The following is a 19,633-nucleotide window of genomic DNA, read 5'->3' as shown; positions in this document are numbered from 1 at the left end:
TGTGTGTGTCAGACAGGATATCAAACCCTAAAGTGAATCTTAACTATCCTTTATTGTGTATACATGCTGTACAACTATTGTTTGATTAATATAGAAATTTTAAATGCTGTAACTGTTAATGATATTTATCTGTGACCTCTGTCTTCTCATTTTCAGACAGGAGAACAATGTACAGCATGTCGTAGTTAGCTATGCTGATAATATAAATATAGCAGACCCTCGCTAGAATGTGCATCTTTATAGCGCAAATTCGGTTATAGCGGTGGACTGCACATGGATCCCAAACTGAATTACTTTCATTGGAATCCATGGTAATGTGCTCCCAGTGTTAATGCGGGACCGCGCATGGATGCAAAACCCTGCGTTCCAGCAGGGGTCCGGTATACAAGGTACACAGCCAAGGGGTATTATCAGATGATCCAGTTCTCCAGGGCCAGCTCCAGGCACCAGCGAAGGAAGCTAGTGCTTGGGGCAGCCAATGGAAAGGGGCAGCACGTCCGGGTCTTCGGTGGCAAGTCCCTCAGTCACTGGGAGTGAAAGACCTGCCGCCAAATTGACGCAGAAGAAAGAAGCGGCACATTTGAGCTGCCACCAAAGTGCCCCCACACTTCGCCACTTGGGGCGGCAAAAAAGCTGGAGCCAGCCACGCAGTTCTCACAACAGAATTAAGAAATAAGACAAGGGTATAACATGTTGACCACTGCTTAAAACTTATTCAAAACACATGCACAAAATTGAATACTATTTAGCAGCAAATGACAACAGTTTATTTCTAAAAGATGTGTTAAAATGGCAATATAGTATTCTGGTTTCAGCTAACCTTAAGTTCCTGGCTACTGCTTTCAGGTGCTATATAATGATTCAAAAATTGATGTCACTAAAAAGAACAAGTTAACCTACATTCTAGAGCAATTATACATTATAGGCTATATTAAAGAGGTAAACAGCTTGCACTTAAAGTAATGTGTACATATTTTAGAAAAACCTTTATCTTGATATTGTCCTGGGGCATGTATGCCTTTAATTCAACTGACTGATTTTTTTTGTTTGTTTGTGTTTGTTTGAATTTTAGAGAAGTTTTCCCCCCCTGGAGTATAGTAAACCACACAAAACAAAGCCATACTTCTGAAAAGTAAATAAATTCACCTCAATAACATTCTTTTTGCTGGATTTGTCCTTTGATGCCCAGTCAATAACTGACCCTCTGAGATCCACTGTGAATTCTGGCTTAGATTGATTGACCCCAAACTTCTGAAAGAAAGAATAAATAATGATTTTCTTTAACTACCCTAAAAAGTGTACACAGACTTATGCCCTGCATAAAAAATAGAGCTTAGTATTTTACAGTCTACACACAGTTAACTCAAGTACATTGTTCTGCCCAACTACCCAACAGAAGCGATACCATGAAAAACTAAATGTTTCCAAAGAATGGTCTGTTTTTGAGGCTAGGTAAATGTACGAATACCAAAAAATGCTTTAAATGAAAGAACCAACTCCAACACAGAATATTTAATGTGACAATTGTACAACTATAATTTGACTATAGTATGGTTTTGGGCATAGATTGTCCAGAGTTGTAAACAGGTTGGCGTTGGTGAAGTCATTCTAGCATTTAACCAACACCTGGACACTGGGACCTAAAAAATACTAATGGCTTTATTAAACAGGCAAAAATATACTCTTGTAGAATATAGTAAAACCTCTCTCTGGTTTACTGAAGGGATGTTGGTTTTTAAGAAATGTTTCATAAAACCCAATTGATTTTACTATTAAAATGTTACTTAAAACATTTCCCTGCAATATTTGCAACACAAACACTGCTGCACTGTGCAAGTGCACAGAAACAGAAGGCAATTTCACTGTCTAATGTTCAAACACTGAATAACCAACAAATTGTGAAAGACTGAGAATTACAACCCACAAGTGTGCTTCACGCAAGTGGGGAAAACCATTCACAAACTTTCTTTTTTCACTCTTTTCCTGGTATCAGCACAACCACCAGTTTCCTTGTTAAACAAGGAGTGTTGCATTGGGTTTTATGAAACAATAAAATAAAAATTAAAAACACACTGAAAGTTTTACTGTGGTACATGTATAATGTAATAACAGTCTTGAGTGACCATTCAGTTTTCCATTTGAGTTTCACCTCTTATCACACAGCTTTTATTTCCCTTTTAAAGGGTCTGAACCGGTGGTCTTCACAAAACACAAAAGGTAATTTTGGGCCAAAAAATGAATAATCCAAATTTTAATTAGCCAAAAAGGGGAAGATTAGAAGTGAAGTTCTGACGGCATAGAAATTCAGTGCCATACCATCACAGAGATTCCTGGCTCCAGACTAATGACTAAACATGTTTTGTCTTTCTATAAAGGTGATATGAATGTTTGTGTGGAGTGCTGATTGACTGCTTTGGAGAAAAAATATCCTCACATTAACCACAGAAGAGAAACCCATGGAGCGAATCAATGAAAGCTTCTGCACAGTGAATCTATCAATATGCCTCAGCTCTATTCAGGAGGAACCACCTTTAGGATGACAGTGGTTCAGTTTCCATTCCCATTTAATCTGGGTCCTCTTCGCTGAGACTGTCAGCAATGATGTCTGTTAGGGCCAATGGTTCTGTACCATGGATACTGTCCACCAGGAACAGAGCAGGAGGTTTTCAAAAGGCAAACAGCAGCTGGGTAACTAATTATTATTTGTGGCTTTACAGTCTTAGTTTATTGAAAAATTTTCAAACACTGTGGAGACAACAGCTATATGCCAAACAGAATGACCACTTAAAATAAAAACACTACCTCATTCCATATGCGCCTCTAGGCAGCCATCCAATGATAAGGAAAACCATTTTAAAATAGTCTTGCAGCAGTAGCCAGAGGACTTGTTCAGGATCAGGCTCATTGAGATAACTGCTGTACAAGCACACACAAATACAGGATACCTGACAACCACCTAGGCCAATTCAAACTATCAACTTAGTCTGGTAATATATGAAATGAAAATTCTCTGAGTCATTCATTTCTTAACACATGCTGAACTTTTTTGGCTATTTTTTTTTTTTAAGTAATTTAATGAAGGGAGAAGGGATTTTACTGTTTTCTTTATTTTCCCAACAAAAGGATAGAAGAAAAGTTTTTCAGTAAGAATTTGTCTTTAAACTAGACAGACCCAATCCTCCAGAAAGATTTTATGTTCCAATTAGAGATAGTGCCTTGTAATTTTATTCTTTAATATACACAGTTGCACAATACTGGCAAGTTATGGTACAGCAGATAGTTTTAATAATATAAACATATTTAAGAGATCTCAGATAATGTAGACTTTTAGTATAGGTTGACAGCTGAACATTCCAAAGCAGTTTGTTGTATTTTAGTAAATCACACAACTCAGATTTTCCTAGAATATTTATTAATTTTGTCTTATTTCTATTACCATAGTGCCTAAGAGCCCCCATCATGGACTAGGGCTCCATTGTGCTAAGTGTTACAGACAGAACAAAAAGCTGGTTCCTGCCCACACTGAGCTTACATTAGTTGGCAGTGGACAGTGCAAAACTTTTGGTACCAAGCAGTTAAGAATCAGGCTCTCATTCAGCAACTAAAAGTCTAAATTTCTTCAAGAATCAGTTCAGATTCTGAAAGAATGTAGAAAAATCCAAACCACATTCTCAGAGACCATGTATTCAGGAACAACGGATGGTAAATATTTATGAGCAATCTGGGCCTAACATTTCATGCATTCAACAGCACATTTTGATTGACAATGGAAAAGAGTTTACATTAGTTTAATTTCTCTTATTATTTTGCTAATTAAACATGCACAGATGCATTTATACTGTCCTATTGCAAACCCCACCAAAGAGATCATAATCAAAAGTGATTGCCACAAGTGAAATATTGCCAACCATACCAAATCTCAAGTAGTCTGACTGCATTTAAAGTTAACAGCCTCTTTCCCTTTCCTCTAAAGGCACTAAAAAGTAATTGTACAACTATGGCATTTTTTTTTTTGGCAACATTTCTGTCCATCGTCATCAAAACATACTGAAAGTATGCCCACGAAAGCTTATGCCCAAATAAATGTGTTAGTCTCTAAAGTGTCACAAGGACTCCTCGTTGTTTATAATGAAAGTAGATTTTGACGTTTCGCGTTTGAGCTTTAGCTTTTTTTATTTAACTGATAATTTTGCAGAACTCAAGATACCTCAAACGAGCCAATTACCATCACTGACAAACAAACTTGCTAGCTGAACAGTAACATTTTAACCTACAGATATTGGATTCTTTTCTGAGAATACAGCATTTCTATATTGTATCCACACTATACCAAAGAAAGCTGTCTTACTGTATGTAAACTGGTATGGTGTTTTGCATCTGTTTTCTGCATCCTGTGCAGTAAGACATCTTTGACATTTTCCTCTTATTTCAGCTGCATTACATGTCCCATGATGCACAATGTGACATGTATGCAGTCATGTTATCATTAGGTATTTCATTTATAGCTAAAATTGACAGATTTCAAACTGACCATTCAATCAAATGCATATAAATATCCTCCAAACATCCTACATTAGTTGTCTTGTTAGAAAGAATTAGAGACAGGCCCTAAAAACTGTTCATATACTACATCATGCTCTCCTTTAGTCAAGATACTAGTGGTTCCAGTGATTGGTACAATGTGGGTTAGAACTCCAGTACCGATGAAGTGTACATCTTTGTATTTAGTTCCATTAGGATGATTAAGGGATTACTGGAATATACCCGTTAATTTTTACCTTATACAACTTTAATGCATTTCCAAAACACACACACACAAAACACAAAAAACCCCACAGAAGATACAGAGAAAACATGAAGCGTTACATAAAATGGCATGAAAATGACTTCAACTCAGTTAGCAATTCTTGGGAAATTATGTCTTTCAAATTTATTTTAAGATACTGATAGTGAATAAAATAGTATGGTGGCAAGAGGCATGTAACAAGAACACATACAGTGATAGCTGAAACAGGATCACAGTTTACATAGGTGACAGCAGGCCGACCACTGAGAGCATTTTTCCAAGAAGAAAACAGCGAGAGCAGGAGCTCAGGAATTAAGCCCCACTGGCAAAATGACTTGGTGAGAAAAAGGAAGAAAAATGATGAAGTCACAAAGCAATGCACAAGAATAACAGCAAATATATCAACCACTAGGTAACCACTAAATAAATATCTTTTCAACCAGATGATGATGACACTAAATTTGGGTCTTAAATAGGATTCACGTGGATCTTAAGCATGATTGTACAACATGTGTTTAAATATTCTTATGGGTTGTTTCTGAGGGGTAAGAGTTTACAAATGACTGATGAGTAATTTTTAAAATATTGTATTCATTTTTTTCATTACACAGGGAGAGCAGAAAAGTGCATAAGTATGTACACACAGAAATATACAGTCTTTGAAAACAGGTACTCTCTCTTGATAATTTAGAGGCTAATTTACACTGATCACACAGTAAATATTCTTCTCATTTCCCTCACTATATTCCTTAAAGTACTAAACAGAAAATATTTTACCATACAGTGGACAAGATATGTACTTGTATTTAAATTAGATCCTTGGTTACCAAACTTTAACAAACTGTGTTGAGGAGTTTAAGACCAGATAGGACACTATATTATCAGGTCTGACCCCCTGTATCTTACAGGCCATCACATTAATCCCAACAATCGAAATTAGACCAAAGTATTACAGCCCATAGGAGATTAGATAAGTGCCACAAGCAGAGAATAGGTGTACCAGTGCGTGAAGCCCCTGAGATGGGAGGGAAATAATTAAGTGAGATATACCTAGATAATCCTGGTAAGTAACCCAAATGGTGTAGAGGAAGTGCAAAAAACCCCAAGGTCACTGCCAATCTGACCCAAGGGAAAATTCCTTCCTGATGCCACATATGATCAGTTATATCCTGAGTATGCAAGCAAGAGCTATCCAGCCAGGCACCCAAGAGAGAGAGACTGCTTGGTGCCACCTCAGAGACCTGGCCCTCTCTGTTCAACCTCCAGCCGGAGATTCGCTGAATTGATTTGGAAGATTACAGTATGTGTTATACCTTTAGCTACAGAAAACTATAAAAATGATTAGAGGGAACCAATAACAGCAATGTGCTTTAAAGGGAAGGATCATCTTTATACATGACAGAGACTGAATATCAGAGTTCTCATGATCATCAGTAGTGAATATGCTATTGTGTAAAGTGGGTTGGTGAAATTAAGCTAATTAGATTCCAGTCAGCAATAAAAGGGAGAAAAATTTAATTTGTATTCTTGCCAAATCTAATCACTTCACTAATCCCAGCATTTCCCACTCCCATGCTCACCTTTCTAGATTCTTCAATATTTCTTCAATATGCCATGTTATTAAATTTATGTAAAAATCACATGCACTGCACAGAAAAGCATTTAAGTGTTTATATGTAATTGATTTTTTCCTTTAAAATGTAAATGCTTGTAGATGTCTTCTACCCAGTATTAGAATGATTATAGATGCACAAGTCATTTAACATTTGTTTCCTTTATCCTTTTAAGTGTTTCAAACCCACTTTCTATGCTTCGTCAACCATGCTTCCACCCCCATGCACACCCCCTCCTGTTCTTTCAATTCATTCATATTGTGTGAACATATCCTTAGATCACTAGGTCCATTCTCTATCATATCCCAATATGATTAACATTGCCTCATTCCTTTTACTCTTCATTTTGTTCTTCTCCTTGTTTTTTCTCTCTCCTTCCTGTCACCTGCTCCTGGTCCATCCTAGTAGCTTCTCTGTCCTTACCTATTCCCATTGTGCTTCCTGCAACCATCCACTCTACTGCTACAGAGCAACAGAATGGCAAAAACGACAAGATTTCTGATCTCTGAAATGAAAACAGTTCTTCAGAAAAATTGTCAGTACCAATTTGCTGCTCATACAGTGTGAAGCAGCAGAGGGTGAATCAAGGAGAAAAAAGTTCCAGAGAGTATGCTAGAATAATAGCACATGCCAGTCAAATACAGCTGCTAGAATTACAATCTAACCATTCATTAGTTTTCAAATAGGACTACATAAATATTTAATAAAAGAACTTCAGTAATCTTGTACAAAATCTAATATGGAAAGAAAATGGATAGCAAGACACTTCTGTGATGTAACTGGATATATACATAATCATTGAAACAATAACTGTTGTTCAACTTGGGGTGGATATACATTTGAAGACTTTTCAGTCTCAAGATACCCTTAACCAATGCCTTTTGTCTATTGGACATACTGCATGTGAAAAAAATATTTATTTCAACATGCAGCATAAAACAAAATGCAATAAAGCATGGATTGTAACATGAAAAAAGCTCAGTAAGTGTTCTGCCTTCTCCCCCATCCTTCAGATTGCTTCACACACATCGGGAGCATAATCTATGAAGTACATACTCGCTGATTCAGTTCTTCCAGTGTAATTAGAGCATCAGCATTTCCTTTATTATTTAATTTTATGTATTTATTTCAAACTTACCTCAAAGTGTGATAAATCTCTTCAAGCTACTAACTAATCCATGAACCAAAAAACACACACAAAACAGACCCAATTCAGAAACGCATTGGTGAGAAACAAATCAAGGACATATTTGGTGTGGAGCATCTTCTGCAACCTTCTGTCTTTTTATTCATTTCTGACAAACTTGAAGACAACTGAAAACCCTTTATGAGTTTCTAAATTAGTGCTGATAAAATAAAATCTTGATACATTCTTTTTTTTCCACACAGAAAAGAGTATATTTGGTTTTCTTCTTACCCTTCATCAAAATCGACTGCTACACTAAGCTCTTTTCCCCCTCCCTCATTTTCCTTGTTTTGTCATTTTTTGAATGATGCAAGTACCTTTTTATACAGATTCTACAGATAATTGCTAGAATTTATTGTGCTTAATCTGATCCACATTTAAATAAGGCAAAAAGATGGGTTGAAGTGCTTACCCAACTAGTTCCAGTTCCTTGGGTTTTAGTAAACAATAACGATGAACCTTGTAATACTGCCCACGATGACATCCAGTTCTTTCTGCAATTAAAATACTGACATTTATATTTGTTTGCAGATAAAATTAAACTACCTCATATTGTCCATCACTGCTAGAATGTGGACTGGTGTGTTAGCACAATTAACTACCTATATTCTCATTAGTGATATTAGTAAGTCTTTTAATTGCTACTATTATATTTGTGATGGGGAACTTGTGTTAATAGCCCTAAGCTGGCCAAAGTCTAAACCAAACCGAGCTATTTAGTAGTGAAAGCCACCAGTTTCACTAGAAGAATCACAGTGTATAATTATGATCTCAAAGATGCTAATTTAGCATGCCCAAACTGCAGAGTATTAAATAGGTTATGTCAAAGCATTGCATAATCATGAGACTGACTGATCATGGTACCTCATACCTACACAGGATGTAAATGTACCATTAATTTGTACTTGGATTGAAATAATTTTTGTTGTGCATTTACAATGCAGAAAAATGTAAGTCCATTACCATTTCTGAACATCTATTCCCTTGAGGTAAAAAAACAAAAAATCTTGAGTAGCCATGTCTTCTAGTCTTATTGCCTAAGTATGAAATAATAATAAATAGCTTAGCAAAATAGACAGAGTGGCCATACTACTACTTTTTAAGCAGAAGTCCATAAACCTAAATGGCTATACTAAACCTACCTGCATGATTTTTAAGGGCTTCTTTGGAACAAAAAATGTAATATTGCATGTGAGTCTAAGCAAGACACTAACATTCCACATTTTAAATTAAACTAAATGAAAAGTAGACCTGAGTTAAGTAGAAAATATTTCTACATTAAGGCAACAATTAAAACAAAAAAAAGGCAGAATTCCAAAAGTTGTCTCATAACATCAGACTGTCCATATTACAACCTGTATATTTATTCCTATTTATAATTTAAGTGGCCATCTGTGGAACTAAGCAAAGTGTCAGAGAAATTAAAGATGAAGATCATCACTTAGGCCAGAGATAAGATTGAGCCAGTACTCTGCAGTATATCATACTGACAATGCTTTGGTGGCCAACAGGTTTCTGAAACATTTCAGCTTTCATTTTTTAAAAAAAGTTCAGTTTATAACCCTTTTATCTGAAAAGAGAATACTCTGAATGTGAACACTGCAGTCTTACTGATGCCACACATGGATAAATTATCACTCTAAGTAATGTGAGCTGCCTCACTCCTCTCAGCTCCAACACTTAACTATTTCACAGCTGATCAGTTTCATCCAACAGTGATACATACTTCAACTTCAAAATAGCACTCCAACATAAAACCTTAGCCGATTGACCTCATATGCCTTCATGTCAATTATATCAACAAATCAGCGCATGCTGAATCACTTAAGCTTTTGTTTTAGAATGCAAGTTTGCCGAAGTTGGGTACCTACTGCTTTTGAGTATCTGTTGGAGGTGGAAATGAAAGCCTTATGAAGTATTGGAGTGAGTTACCTACTATTGTAGGCAATAAGAAAGTGGAAAGGAATGCACAAGTCTATCCTTTTAAGATATTTCCATGTCTTTAAGGTTTTGGGTGGACGCTGTCGCAATCTTCACTGTTACAAAACATAGTTTTTGTTTTTCCTAGATATTTTTAATGCATATTTGAGGTACCTCAGTGAATGGCACCAGAGCCAGGGAGAACAACAGCTGTACCTGCCTGGAATTCAGAGGGAGAAACTGACTTTCCAAATCTCCTCCAGTGTTGACCCTCCTGACAACTGTGAGAAACTGTGATGTGCCTCAGTAAATTCTTTGTGTCTAACATTTTATCACCATTTTAAAAGTTACTGAGACTAAGTACACCAAAAGCAGCCCTATATTTAGCAGTAACAGCATAACCTGTCAGCTGGAGGGAACAGCACTAAAGGAGTCATTTCCCAACACACTCCATGGCCTCTCATGGACTTCTAGAACTTGGATACAGCCAGATGCATTTGCAGCACTAGGGTGCATGTGCTTGTATTACACCAGCAGATCTGTTTATTGTTCTCCCCATTCCCTGATGGAATGAAGCATGCTTCTCAAATTTCAAATGTGTCAGCGGAGGACAGTTGCAAGAGTGATGGCCACCATGTTGGCCAACACAAAGGATTAAACCAATGACCTCCACAGCTAAAAGCTTTTACAACTTATCCTAAAGAGTCAGGCTCTCAAACTGTCACAAACTCGCATCCTCTGTGGATTTGGCACAAAAAGTGACAACACAGTGACCAGTGAGTTACACAAGCAAAATGTGTGATAAATGACTGAAATGTGCATTTTACAATTCATATAATAATTTACAGATTATCATAGTTTAAGTATAAAACCTACTTTTAAAATGGTCTAGTCACTGTGCAAGTCACACGTAATCATACTAACCTCTCACAGAGGAGCAGCAGGATACTAACCTCTTGACCTTCAGATCCCTTACTACTAGAGCTACAGGAGTAACTGCTAAAGCCTCCGTAGACCTGATATTGGAGGAGAACCTAACACTTTCCCAATGGGTTACACAACTGTTTACTAGTCAGCAGTAAATGGTTAATGATCCGGAATCATGGATTCTATCCCTAGCTCTGGGAAAGGAGTCTGGTGTTATAGTGGTTAGAGATAAAATAGCCAAAATAGGATTAGTTGCTTTGAAAGTCAGCACAGCGCAGTGGATAGTATTGGTTTTTTTCAGAGATCTAAGTTTTGTATTGGCAATGATATTGAATAAACTCTCTAATTTAATTGAACGAATTAGGGTGGGTGAATGTTTGGTAGCTCTTCATTAACTGTTCTAGGTTGGGGTTGAGGGTTGTTGTCAATAAGGCTAGTGAATTGCATGGAAATTTAAACAGCATTTAGAAAAGGTGAGATTTGAAGTTCTAGTCTTCGCCTTCCCACCTCAGGAAGCTTTCCTCTAGGCATCAGAGGGTATTTGGTGAAGGAGTCACTGTGATAGTGTTTGCACAATGATGATTTTTTTGTAAAATCAGCCTTGGTGCACATTTTCCATTATGGCTAAAAAATAATAAAATGCTCTCTGGATTAACACTACTAACATGAAACTGATACTCGAGGAATCAGTATGAGGCACCACAATGTAGACAAAGGAGAAGATCCCAGAGTGCTCTTGATTTCTTGCAAAAGAGGTACAAAGAAAAGTGAGACAATCCGGTTGGGAAAAAATTGCCCAAAGTGGTAATATTACAACTTATTTTTTTGTATGAATTCCTTTTTCAAACCATGAAAAATTCAAATAGTGTTCCAAGTTCATGTTTTGTTTTTTGCCATTTCAATGAGATTTTTACAAAATAAATGGTTAATGCTCCTATTAAAACTGAACCTCAGTGCAACCTCAACTATAGTGCAGTTATAGCACAGCATCAAAATACACCTCACACCAGTCTCTTTGAAAGTTTTTTTTTTGTTTTTTTTTAAAGTGCAAAAGATGAAAGTGGTAAAACTTATATCCACAAAAAAAATAAGAATCCGGACCAGAACATCTCCTCTCCTATGAGGTATAGGCTAGACAAGATAGCTAGAGGCAATAACTGAAGCTTCTCTCTCCTCCAGGGAATACAAATACTCTTGGAGTATAGGAGAAGAATTAGTACAGTGTTGATTAAAATTTAAAATTAGCTTTGTTATGAAAGTCACACTTCAGTTCTTTAAAGGAAGACTTATTTGATGGGAAAACAAAGAAGAACAAAGGTCTAGTTAAATTGCTAATGCCATACACGACTAATACCTTTCATCACCATATTCCTTTACCAATCAGTCTAACTGATATTTGGAAATGAACAATTTGGATAATTACAACAAAAATTAATTAGGTGAACCTGTGGATTGATTAATAATAGCTATTGCCTCACAATATCGCACCCAAATGGAGTACGAATGAGCACTTTCAACTAACGCAGGATCTTATTCAGAGATCTGACATGCCATAGTCTGTGTTGCCAGAAATCTAGGATCTTTAGTCCATTGACAGAATCACATGTTTAGCTCTGGGCTAGGGAAAATGTTATCCCAAAGAAAAACTGAGGCAAATTCACACAGAAATGTTACAAATTCTATCCAGAATAAAGAGGTTATAAATAACTGATTAAAAGTCCTACTATGAAAATCCTAATATTTGCTATTGCATACTTACTTTGATAAATAGCAATACACAGAACTAGAATAGGATGACCAAGGAGATATAATTAAGTGTAGACTTACCTGACTTTTTTCCCATTTTCTGTAATTTTTGTTACGTTTAATAATCCATACTTCTCTTGACCCTGTAGGACAACAAACATTACACAAAGAATAAGACATTACATTTATGAACACTAGCCTCTATATTCTTGTTCATCAGTAGCACCACTGAATAAGCATTTGGCAATAAAATGTTTTCACTGATATGACACTTGCAGAAATTATATTATGTTTAAATATATGCATAGTGATGAAAACAAGATGACAATGGAAGGTTCATCATTACCATTCAATAAGTGGGAAGCTGACTATTCAGGGCCCCATGTACTCTGTTGGAAAACTAATTTATTTGACAGTCTGGGGCAGCGGACTGGAAATTCTGTGGCAGATTCATTTTAAATTAAGGTGTGTAAATGAAGGTCTCTCTACACATTGATGACATACTGTATGCCCTCTCTTAAAATGATTGGTCTAATTGAAGACAAACCAGCCTTAACTCTGAATTCTGTCAGTTAAGAAGAAGCTTTTAGAAGTAATTTTAGCATTGCATATTTTTTAAAAACATACTCTGCAGACTCAGTAAAAATTTTTTCCCACTAATGTGTGTTTAATTTAGCTTAAACATAGGAAGTGAAACACTGCTTTGATGTCTCGTATATTATTTCCCCACCCCATGTATGTGCTTAAAGATTAAAATAAAAACTGCTGAGCTAAGATCTCTTGATGGCTGATTTTTTTTTTGATTTTTTTTTTGCTGTGTGGGGTGATCAAAGTGGTTTGCAGGTGCCACGGGGTTAAATATTTTCCAATGTTATGCAACATTAAGAACATATATAGGCATATTTATCAAATTCTCAGATTAAAAGAGGAAACTTTATATTTGTACTGTTTCAGACTTGCAGAATGAAGTAATAAATATAAATTCTGCCACTTCCTCCTTTGTTGTATGCAGTTTAGTTTTAGCCATGTCAGTTTCAGGATATTAGAGACACAAGGTGGGTGAGGTAATAGATTTTATTGGACCCACGTCTGTTGGCGAAAGAGACAATGTTTCGAACACACAGAGCTCTTTTTCAAGTCTGGGAAAAGTACTCCCAGTGTCACAGCAAAATGCAAGCTGCAGCATAAGAAGTTAGAACATATTGTACGGGACCATTCAAGGTAGAGTGGCCTGTTAACACCTCTGCAGTCATAGTACAAAAAAGAGGGGTTTAGTGGGTTACGGATCATTATAATGAGCCATAAATCCAGAGTGTCTGTTCAATTCATGATTTTTAGTGCCTAGCAGAGCAATGAATTTAAGCTCCCATGCTCATCTTTCGAAAGTGTTGGGTAGGTTTCCTTTAAAGATGAAAACTGATAGGTCAGATATACAGGGATTGCTTTGTGAAAAGTATTCATCCACAGGTGACAGGGTGTTTTTGTCTTTTATCATTTTCCTGTGAGAGTTCAGTTGAGAGCACAGTGATTGTTTGGCTTCACCCACACAGTTATTTGGGCATTTACTGCAATAGATGAGATAAAACCCAGATAATTCATATACCATATACCAGCGGTTTGCAAACAAGGATAGAGTACCTCTGGGACTACACAGAGGTCTTCCAGGGGGTACATTAACTCATCTAGATATTTGCAAAATTTTACAACAAGCTACATAAAAAGCACTAGTGAAGTCACTACAAACTAAAATTTCATACAATAGCTTGTTTATACTGCTCTATATATCATACACTGAAATGTAAGTACAATGTTTATATTCCAATTGATTAATTTTATTATATGGTAAAAATGAGAAAGTAAGCAATTTTTTAGTAATAATTTTGTATTTTTATGTCCGATTATGTAAGCAAGTAGTTTTTAAATGAGGTAAAACTTGGGGGAATGCAAGATATATCAGACTCCTGCAAGGGGTACAGTAGTTTAAAAAGGTTGAGAACCACTGCCATATACCACATGCTGTGATAGGACCCATAGATCTTGAAAAGTGTGTTTTCGGGTGTGTCATTACTGTAGGAGTGGTGATACAGCTGCAGTTTTTGCATCTGTTGTTCTGCTAGAGTCTGGGGCTGCTTTAAGTTGGTGTGTCCTGGTCCAGGAAGGCGGAGGGGTTGGTGGGGGGGCGCGCGGGAGGGTAGCTTGCTTCTGATGATAGGCTTGGAGAGGTTGGGGGGTTGTTTGAAGACCAGAAGAGAGGGTTCAGGAAAGATTTCTTCCAGGATGGGGGCTCAATTGAGTATGGATGTTAGTTTGATGATACCCTGTATGGTTTTCAATGTGGGGTGTTAGTTTACAACTAAGGTGTATAGTTGAAGGGCATTTTATTTCTGTATTGAAGCAGACTCTCTTGGAGTATCTGGGTGACCCGTTCTACAATGCAATCCACTTCCCTAGTGGAGTGTCCTATTCTGATGAAGATGGTTTTGAGTAGTTAACATGCATATCCTGGATTTCTACTCAGAGCCTATTCTGTGGTATCTGAGTGCCTGACCATAGATAATAGATTTCTTAGGGCACGGCTACATTTGCAACTGTAGAGCGCTGTGAGTTAAACTCACCTTCATAGAGCGCAGTAGGGAGAGCGCTGCAGTCTGTCCACACTGACAGCTTCAAGTGCACTGGCATGGCCACATATGCAGTACTTGCAGCGGCACTGAGAGCAATGCATTATGGGCAGCTATCCCAGCATGCAAGTGACTGCAACGTGATTTTCAAATGGGGGGTAGGGGTGGGGTAGAGTGGAGTGTGACAGGGAGTGTGTTGTATTTATGTGGGGGGGAGAGACAGAGTGGGTTTTTCGGGTGCTGCGAGTGTGTCAGCATGCTGTCTTGTAAGTTCAGACTGCCCCTCCCCCCCGGCTTCTCTCTCTCTCTCTCTCTCACGCAAAGCAAACAGTAAATGTTTGCTTTTCCTTGGAGCTGATAAGCAGCTGGCTTCTCCGAAATGGAGCTTTGAAAGGGCATTTCCACATTCCTGCAGCTGATTTCACAACAATGACAAGAGTGGCCACTTGACTTAAGGGGATTATGGGACATTTCCGGAGGCTGATCGCAGTGCAGTACTGCAACACCTTGCTCACACTGGCGCCATGGCACTCCAGTGGGGGTGCAGCAAAGGTTATTCCACTTGCCAAGGTGGAGTACCAGCAGTGCTGTAGCTGCGGAGTCAGAGTGCTCTACATACCTTGCCAGTGTGGACGGAGAGTGAGCTGGGGTGCCTAGGCCTGCTTAATCGCTCTAACTCGCAAGCGTAGCCAAGGCTTGACTGTGTTCATCAATTATCTCAGGTATATTATCGGTTTCATGGTGCATTTGTCCAAAAATTCTTCTTAAAGGTGGTCCATGAAGAGATTGGCATATTGGGGAACCATCCAAGTACCCATGGCTGTTCCCATGGTTTGGACAAGTGTTTGCTGTTGAATGTAAAATTGTGGGTGGAGATGAAATGGATGAGTTTGGGATGGGTATCTGAGGGTTGTCCGTTGTCATGTAAATATTTGAGGCCAGCAGCTATGCAGTCGTGATGGATGTTGGTGTACAGAGAAGTGACATCCATGATGGCGGGAATGGTGCTCTGAGGGAGGTTGTTAATAGTATGGAGTCTGGGAAAGAAGTCAGTTGTGCCCTGGGGGAAGCTAGCCAAACCACTCATCATATAAAGGGCAAGCTTCCTCCAGGACACAATACAAAATTGAAAGACGCTGATTTGGGTCAATGTTTTATTTTGATAATTTGTTATTGTTTCAGTTAGATTTTTACCAAATTTCATTTTTTTAAACTCTTACTATAATTAGCTCAAGTTTCAAGAAAAGTAGTTTCAACCTGAGAAACTGAAATTTTTCATTTAAAAAATGTCAGAATGGGACGTTGAGAATATTGAAGCTTTTATCAACATTTTTCCAGTGATGAAATTTGCAGTGAAGGGTAGGTTTTGACAACAGTTTCGGTTTCAAATTGACATTTTGTAATGCAAAAATGGTTTGCTGAAATATTCTAGAGCTGCTTGGGAAGTAGCATTTTCTTTGTAGCATGCCCTTTGTGGTCCTAACAAATCACAACTAATATTTGCATTTTTGCACTCTCCATTCAAACCTTAACGCTTTATTAATAATAAGGGGGACAACTTATTTCCTCCCCACAACCGTTAAACCTCCCCTCCACCTTTTCAGTGTTATTAAGCAGGCTGAAACATGCTGTTGCTAGGTATATATGGCAGTACTATTGGAAGCGCATCACAAAAACACCTTTGCACCCACCATAGCCTGAACAAGAGACATCGATCTTCTCAATGGGGAGGAAGACTCCAGAAGATAGAGTAAACTAAATAATTTCCTACTAAGCAACAGGAAGTGGGAGAGCTAATTTCTCATGTGAAAAAGGAATGAGAAGGGAGTAAGTTAAGGATCAAGCAATACAAGAAGATTTACTTGATTTTGTACGGATGTTTGAAAGCAGTGGAAAAACAATGAGCTGAGAAACACAGAATTTGCTGGAGAGGCAGTATTTTTCTGTTATTTAGACTGGTAGAGAATTCACATAAAATACATTTTTAATCATTCAAATACTGTGCCATATATAAAAACTATGATCAAAATAAGGAGTAGTGTTGTCTTAGTGCACAGGCAAACAAGCAATTCAGTTTGCTTGTAGGTGGAAAAGCTTAGCATATTGAGAGAAACTACCTATTTTGTTCTATTTAGCAACCTGAATGTTCATAAAATAGAAAAAACGGCACATCGTGAATAAACTATGGAATGATTAATACATGCCTTGGATGCACTGAGAGAGATGAGACTAAAAGATGTAGCCTTAAACCTCACGAGATAAATATTAACGACCATTAAACACGCTTCAAAATGTCATAATGCTATCACATTATGGCTTTTCAGTTTTGAAAAGGAAAACCCAATTGCTTTTCCTATTCCACAATTATTTAATACAGTTTCAAAAAACAAAGACGTATTTAAATTTAACCTAAACCCCAAATTGTTAAATACTCAGAACATGAAGTTGATGGACCTTAAAGGTTGCACAGATCACCACATAAAACCAGCTGAGTTCAAGCTTTCCTTTCAAAGCTGAGCTATTGCTAGAGAAGAATGCACACTACTGACTTTCATTAAGTTTCCACAATTTCAGTCTCTCTTTTGCAAGACACCAGTAGTAGCAGGAAGCTCAGAAATAACAGTTGTAATTAACTATTACTGTTTACTAACAATGGGAAGTACTTCATGCCTTTGACCTATCAAATTGCCAGCTGAACAAAAATAGTGGAGATGTCCCTTTGAGATGTTAAATAACTTGCCATAAATTATTTATTCCATATGCAAGTCCTAACTAAATACTTTGGAAAAAAAAATGTAAGCCATTAAAGAAAATCTTCCTATCTCTACAGGGACGTTATGAAGATATTATTGTTTGTGTAACAGGTAAGCATGTTACAATCTCAAACGATAGGCATATGAGATACTGAATGCTATTCTAAGGGAAAATCATGCAACATTTTCTTTTCCAGTATTACTGGATAGAGTCTAAATCCTAATGTACTTTTAAAATGTAATTTCAGAAACAGATACAAGACAACAGAGAGAAAATCCTGACACACCTTTACTTTGTTTAAAAGCACAAACAGACTTGCTGTCTTAAACTACCTAGTTCACCTGTTGCCTCACATCTACATATCTATTATGAGAAAACTTGCATACTGACTGTGGTTTGGTGCTTTGGCGAGGAAGGAGAGGACTCATTTTCCGGACAGTTGGGCTTTGAAGCAGCTGGAAATTCCTACAAGAAAAATAGATGATGCAACCAGTTATTCTCCTTCCTACAATAATATTCTTTATATCAGTCCTGGAAAAAAAAAACGTAAGTCATTTTACAATCTCAGTCCTGGACTATGGATCGTTTTCTGAAGCTTAAATAGTATACTGAAGTACTGATATTATAAAATTGTTAACTCAGCAGGAGCTCCTGCAAGATTTACAGAATCCAAACAAACTGAGTTAATGTGGACATGTTCGCTGAAAAGGAATAGTAACACCATCTTCACTATGCCATATTAGTTTACAATGATGCTTCTTAATATAAGCACAATTTTTGTATGGTATTATTTTAAAAAATTCACCTGTGTTGTCAAAAGGTAAATCATGTTCTGGATACTAATGTGTTCTGGGAACGTGTGGGAATACGTGGTATTAGGCAAGAAATGTTCAGAGGAAATACGTCTGTGCTTGGTTGGTAACTGTACAAATACAAAATTATTTTAACGTGTGGATAAATATTACATAGATTTTGCTAAATATTCTGGAGTGATTTTGGTAAAATTTTTTGTAATCAGTGACTAGAAGTTTCTGGAAAAAATCCAAGAGAATCAGGTTTACTGAATTATGTATTAATTATCCCTCAAAAAGGGAAGTGCTAAATCTCGAAAGACCAGGAAAGTTATTCAACTGAATTTTTTTTTTTTTTAAATTAAGTGTTTCCTCTGAAGCTCTTTATGATCATTCTGCATTTGAAAAGTTTTGTGCAACTTTCCCCTACACATCTTCAGTGGCGGTATTTCATATAAGAGACATTGTTTGGTTTTACCTGTTATTGATTGAAATTCTCTTTCTTATTCACTTTCCCAGGTACTTCTCCAAAGGTTAGACCAAAACCAGATTAGTGAACTGTCTCACTGCATATTTAATATTAAAGCAATAGTTTTTCCAGGGGCATGCATAACACTCATGATATAGCCCCAGATTCCTAAGTGGCCCCCTCAAGGATTGAACTAACAACCCTGGGTTTAGCAGGCAAATGCTCAAACCGCTGAGCTACCCATGTCTCCCCCAATATAAATGTTTGAAATCTATCCACAAGTCTAACTATAGCAGTAGCATGTTAGCTTTTTTACAGTCATGGTCACCAAGGGCATTAGAGTTGTAGAAAAAAATCTAAATACTAAAATTCATGTTTCCTAATTTTACTTCACTTATAAGGAAAGACAAAAATCTCCTCTGACTGTCACACAGAAATGTAAATATGGACAAATATGTACAAACACCGTAGTGCATATCGCCCGTTGCTGCTAGGCATTGAGCAGGTACTGATTGACATTGCTGAGTTATAAATTGTGAAATTAATTTTTGCAGCCCACTTGGTGACCTACACTGCTGCTCCTGTTGCCCACTTCAAGTGCTCCTTTGACTTCATAGAGAAAGAAATAATTTTGTTTTTTTCCCAGAAATTGTTTCCTAGAAGTTGGATGTGTTTCAACAAACAGTGATCCGCACTACTATCTGCACCTACCAGGCTAAGTGCATTTTAGATTGAGGATATAAAGGGGTAAGTTATTTTCCCTGTTAGTGCTAGGAAAAAAAAAAAGCCACCTAAAATTTAATTTAAGCAGGAAAACTCC

The 19,633-nt window shown here is 37.1% G+C and overlaps 1 protein-coding gene across 11 annotated transcripts in view; it reads right to left on the bottom strand.

Moving 5' to 3' along the window:
• ARHGAP12 (Rho GTPase activating protein 12) overlaps window positions 1–19,633 on the bottom strand; it is a 167,907-nt gene that overhangs the window by 18,188 nt on the left and 130,086 nt on the right. For 5 of the 11 annotated variants that reach the window (XM_030550210.1, XM_030550204.1, XM_030550214.1 and 2 more), the window contains 5 exons: window positions 17,944–18,018; window positions 12,260–12,321; window positions 7,998–8,079; window positions 4,998–5,120; window positions 1,147–1,251 (listed from right to left, as the gene is read on the bottom strand). In XM_030550210.1, the coding sequence (XP_030406070.1) occupies window positions 1,147–1,251; window positions 4,998–5,120; window positions 7,998–8,079; window positions 12,260–12,321; window positions 17,944–18,018 (447 nt within the window). The remainder of the gene's footprint in view (window positions 1–1,146; window positions 1,252–4,997; window positions 5,121–7,997; window positions 8,080–12,259; window positions 12,322–17,943; window positions 18,019–19,633) is intronic. The other 6 variants (XM_030550209.1, XM_030550213.1, XM_030550215.1 and 3 more) reach the window with 3 other exon arrangements.

This window comes from Gopherus evgoodei, chromosome 2 (assembly GCF_007399415.2).
Source record: "Gopherus evgoodei ecotype Sinaloan lineage chromosome 2, rGopEvg1_v1.p, whole genome shotgun sequence".
Taxonomy (NCBI): Eukaryota; Metazoa; Chordata; order Testudines; family Testudinidae; genus Gopherus; species Gopherus evgoodei.
This window is presented reverse-complemented; position numbering and strand designations above follow the sequence as displayed.